At 26.8% G+C, this 4069-nt stretch overlaps 1 protein-coding gene across 4 annotated transcripts; it reads left to right on the forward strand.

Annotated features, from left to right (window-relative positions):
* Positions 1 to 1902: 1902 nt before the first annotated feature.
* On the forward strand, positions 1903 to 3557 carry LOC120086988. 4 transcript variants are annotated; one of them, XM_039043828.1, is made up of 5 exons: positions 1903 to 1935; positions 2039 to 2146; positions 2238 to 2579; positions 2666 to 2896; positions 2977 to 3267. In XM_039043828.1, exons 3-5 carry the CDS (start codon positions 2532 to 2534, stop codon positions 3109 to 3111), a joined length of 414 nt encoding a protein of 137 aa, XP_038899756.1. In that variant the 5' UTR covers positions 1903 to 1935; positions 2039 to 2146; positions 2238 to 2531; the 3' UTR covers positions 3112 to 3267. The 4 variants fall into 4 exon arrangements, 2 of the variants coding, with proteins under 2 accessions (XP_038899756.1, XP_038899757.1); XR_005484392.1 differs by lacking the exons at positions 2666 to 2896; positions 2977 to 3267 and adding an exon at positions 3289 to 3557; XR_005484393.1 differs by lacking the exon at positions 2666 to 2896.
* Positions 3558 to 4069: the final 512 nt, after the last annotated feature.

The following is a 4069-nucleotide window of genomic DNA, read 5'->3' on the forward strand; positions in this document are numbered from 1 at the left end:
TTTCGGTTCGATTTTTAGAAACGGTTCGGTTTTTGCGGTTTGAATGACCACCCCTAGGTTCAACAAGCTATTTTTATATGATTGTATATGAAAAATTGAAAACATCGAAAATATGATCAAATTAATTTGATAACAATATGTATAGAATAATAATAAAATATTTAGATACAATTGAATTTATAACAAACATATAAACAAATCAAAAGTTAGTTGGATAAAATCAAATTTGATAATAAAAAAATAAATTCAAAAATAAATTAGAGAGAAAAAATTGTAAGTTTTTATTTATTCTGATTAAAAAAATCGATAAGTAATAGATAAAATCTAATTTGATAATAAAATATAAATTCAAATATAATTCGGGGAGAAAAATAAGAAAGGGAGTTCGTTTATTTATAATTACACTGTATTCATAATTCCATTTTCGTAAGCTTCCACAATTACACTGTATTTATAACTTTATTAATCACAAAAACCTATGAAAGAAGTATAACTCGTTGTAAAGGCATAGCAAAAACAGCAAGATGGCAAAAGTGAATACTTATTTATTTGTAAAAAGAAAAATTAATGATATAATAATATAATAAGATGATAATGAATAAAAGGTAATTAAAAAAATACAAAAATGATCAAATTTAAATGAAATATATAATTTATTAAATGATAATATGTATAAAATATTTCGTAAAATCCTAAATAAAATTAAAAAAATTTAATTTGAATTTAGAATAATAAAAAATGAATAAAATAATATAAAATCTAAAGATGTATTATAAATTAAAATCTAAATGGTGATAAACAAATTAAATATTGATTAGTTCTGAATATTTTCAAATAGTGGTTAAATCAAATCAAAACAAGTAGCTGATTTGAATCAATTAGGGGAGAATAATAAGGAAGAGATATCAATTCATGACATAGTTATCGAGGAAGAGATTAGTTTATTTTAAATAAAATCCTAATTGTAAAGGCATAACAAAAACAGTAGAAAGAAACCACAAGAAAACCTAAATCGATGAAACGTTTGTGTAAGTAACAAAAGTTATGACAATGTATGGAGTAACAATCTAATTAATTCTTGCACAATGAACGCATGACCATTTGTTAGGAAGTGATATTTTTTTTCTCAAAATGTTAAAATAATATAAAAAATAGCATATACAACTAATTTATTAAGAATGTGAGAAATATACAACTAATTTATTAAAAATGTATGTATACAATTATGAAAAACAATATAGAGATTTGAATAAAATACATGGATAAAAGAAGTTTTAATAATATATAGATATTTCAAATATAAATTTGATAGAAAAATTTGGATATTTTATTAAAGTGAGAAAAATTCAAAAAGTGGTTAAACAGAATCGTAAAATATAGAGATCATGTCAACACTGTATATATACTCGACCCTGTTTTCTATTTTGGAATTAGCTGGTATTTGTAGTTTCATCAATAACATCTACGAACAAGGTAAGGGTAAATTAGGGACTTAGAAATGTGTAGTCACGTGCATGTCATATGAGTTGCCATAATTCGTATTCCTGAACGGTTTTACCATTTTTCAGAATGAAACCTAAAATTCTGCCATACACTCTAATTCCCCTTAATTCAAATTTCTCTAAATTTCACATAGTTTATAACTTTAAGGCCCAAGTTCTATGGTTATATCTCTTAGATCTAGAGTCATGGGCCTTCATCTCAAAACATAACCCAATTGAATTACCAAAATTTTCAAATTTGAACTACCAAAAATTATGAAGGCTATGTTCTTTTTATGTTTGAGACAAGTCGCCATTTTAAGTAAATACTCCAAAGATAATATAAAATTTAATTATGCTGAAAAATGTCAAACTTTAAACTTTCAAATTTTAGAGATTTATATACCTCCAAATTTACGAATGGAAGGGCTATGCGAATCTTGCCCAAGAATTAGTGAGTTATTCGAATCTTGCCCAAGAATTAGTGAGTTATTCGACTTAAATTAAATATTTTATTCTAATATGTTTATGCTAATTAAATATGTATGTTCATGTAGAACCTATCGAATGACCCTTCTTATCGGGCGACTTTATGGAAAGAAGCAAGAAAAGGAAAGAATAATGAATACTTTGATGAAGTTACTCGAGAATGTGTCAATCGGATTGTAAGTATATATTATGCAAAATTTAAGATGACATATATATAAGTTTAAGATGATATAGATATTGTGTGAAAATTGTAATATGTTTTTATAGGATAAATTGGCTGAAGTTCATGAAGGTGAAGATGTTTCTCACCGAGGCATTGGGTACGGAAAGAACATTGGGGACGTGTTAGAGGAATGGGTGATTTTGTTTCCATTCTCAATATTTCAAATTAGTGAAACTAACATCCTCTATGAGCCAAGATATTGAAGGAGGCTCTAGTAAAAAAAAATGTTCGACATGGTAAAATGTCAAGAGAAAGAACTCACAGCAAAACAATTTCATTAGTTTAAATCATTTGTTAGAAGTGTTGCACTAAGTGCATCTGAAGAAGATACTGAGAAGATGTCTAAAGAAGAAGATACTGAGAAGATGTCTAAAGAAGATTTGGAGGTAATTTATTTATTGTGACTTTTAAATTTTAATCATATTGTACGTGCTTAACCATGCATGACATAAGTTCTTTTAAATTTGTTAAGGGGACACCATGCCACTTGACTATAGGAACTGTAGATAATATTGTTGCAGTAGCCACGACATTTGATGATGATGTGTCATGCTTAACTGTTAAAGTTCTGACTGACATTGTCATTAGAGAAGATTTGCCTATACCAATTCTTGTGAAGGGTAAAATAGAATTCTTAAAGCAAGCAATGCGCAACTTCGTAAAATTGCCTCGTGAACTTGTAGTTATGGTTGACGAGAAAAAAGTATGTTTCCTTTTCAGTTTATGAGTTTGGTTATTTATTATTTTTCCTACTTTGAATTTTTGTAACTTTGGTTATGGTAGGATCATTCACCAATTAAGAGCTTCAGTCAGTCCTCCAAATATACTAACGCTAATGGTACTATCAAATTATTGAATGGACATGCCATGCATAACATGAACGATGTAGACATGATCCGTATCTCTTTGGACGAGTAATATTTTGGTAAAGACAAATTTATTTATTTAGGCCGCGATGATCTGCTCCAATATTGCAATATAGTTGAAATAGGCTATATGTGTATTTTGACATACATTGCGTAAGTATTACTCATATAGATTCACTCATGTATACTTTGTTTCATGTTGATAAATAATAACTTTTACTTTGTTTAGGTATCTTTGGGATGAATGTGGTCGTGATATTACGAAGAAGTTTTTCATAATTGATCAAGCAAGAATATTGCCACACGTGAAGTCTCAAGATATCCGATCCAGAAAATTTAGTCAATCAACTAGAATTGGCTAATTTAGACCAATTAGTCCTCATTCCATATAGACCAATTAGTCCTCATTCCATATAACACAGGGTAAGTAGATACAAGTTCTTAAGTTATTTTTAATTTGCATTATACACGTACTAATATTTCAAAATTGTTGCTTACTATAGTTATCATTGATATTGATTGTAATCGATCTACAAGAAAATTGTGTTTATGTTTGGATTCTCTTCAAAGCAAGGTTCATTTTTATCCTTATACTTTCAATAAATATTTAATTTTTAATTGAAATTAGTTAAATAAAACATTATATGAATATGTTTTCATAATTTACTGTAACAAGGTTGATAAACAATTTTTTTAAAGTCAACAATAAACTAGTAATAAGGACCCGAGAGTACAAAGGACTAAAATAAAATATTCTAAATAGTACATAAATTTAAATTAGGGTGAGCAAAATAATATTTTTAACATTTATATTTTAATTAAAAGTGAATGGGTGTGTGTCTACGCACATATAAAGTGATTTTTTTATTTTTTTTTTATCATTTCTTCCTTTGAAAGCTAGGAACTTAAATTTAGATTTTTTTTTTTTTTTTTTTTTTTTTTTGTGTAAAATTGAGGGATAAGTCATTATTTGAAAAGATTAAAAAAAAAAAAGTTAAATTTATACAAAT

The sequence above is a fragment of the Benincasa hispida genome, chromosome 9, assembly GCF_009727055.1.
Source record: "Benincasa hispida cultivar B227 chromosome 9, ASM972705v1, whole genome shotgun sequence".
NCBI classification, from domain to species: domain Eukaryota; kingdom Viridiplantae; phylum Streptophyta; class Magnoliopsida; order Cucurbitales; family Cucurbitaceae; genus Benincasa; species Benincasa hispida.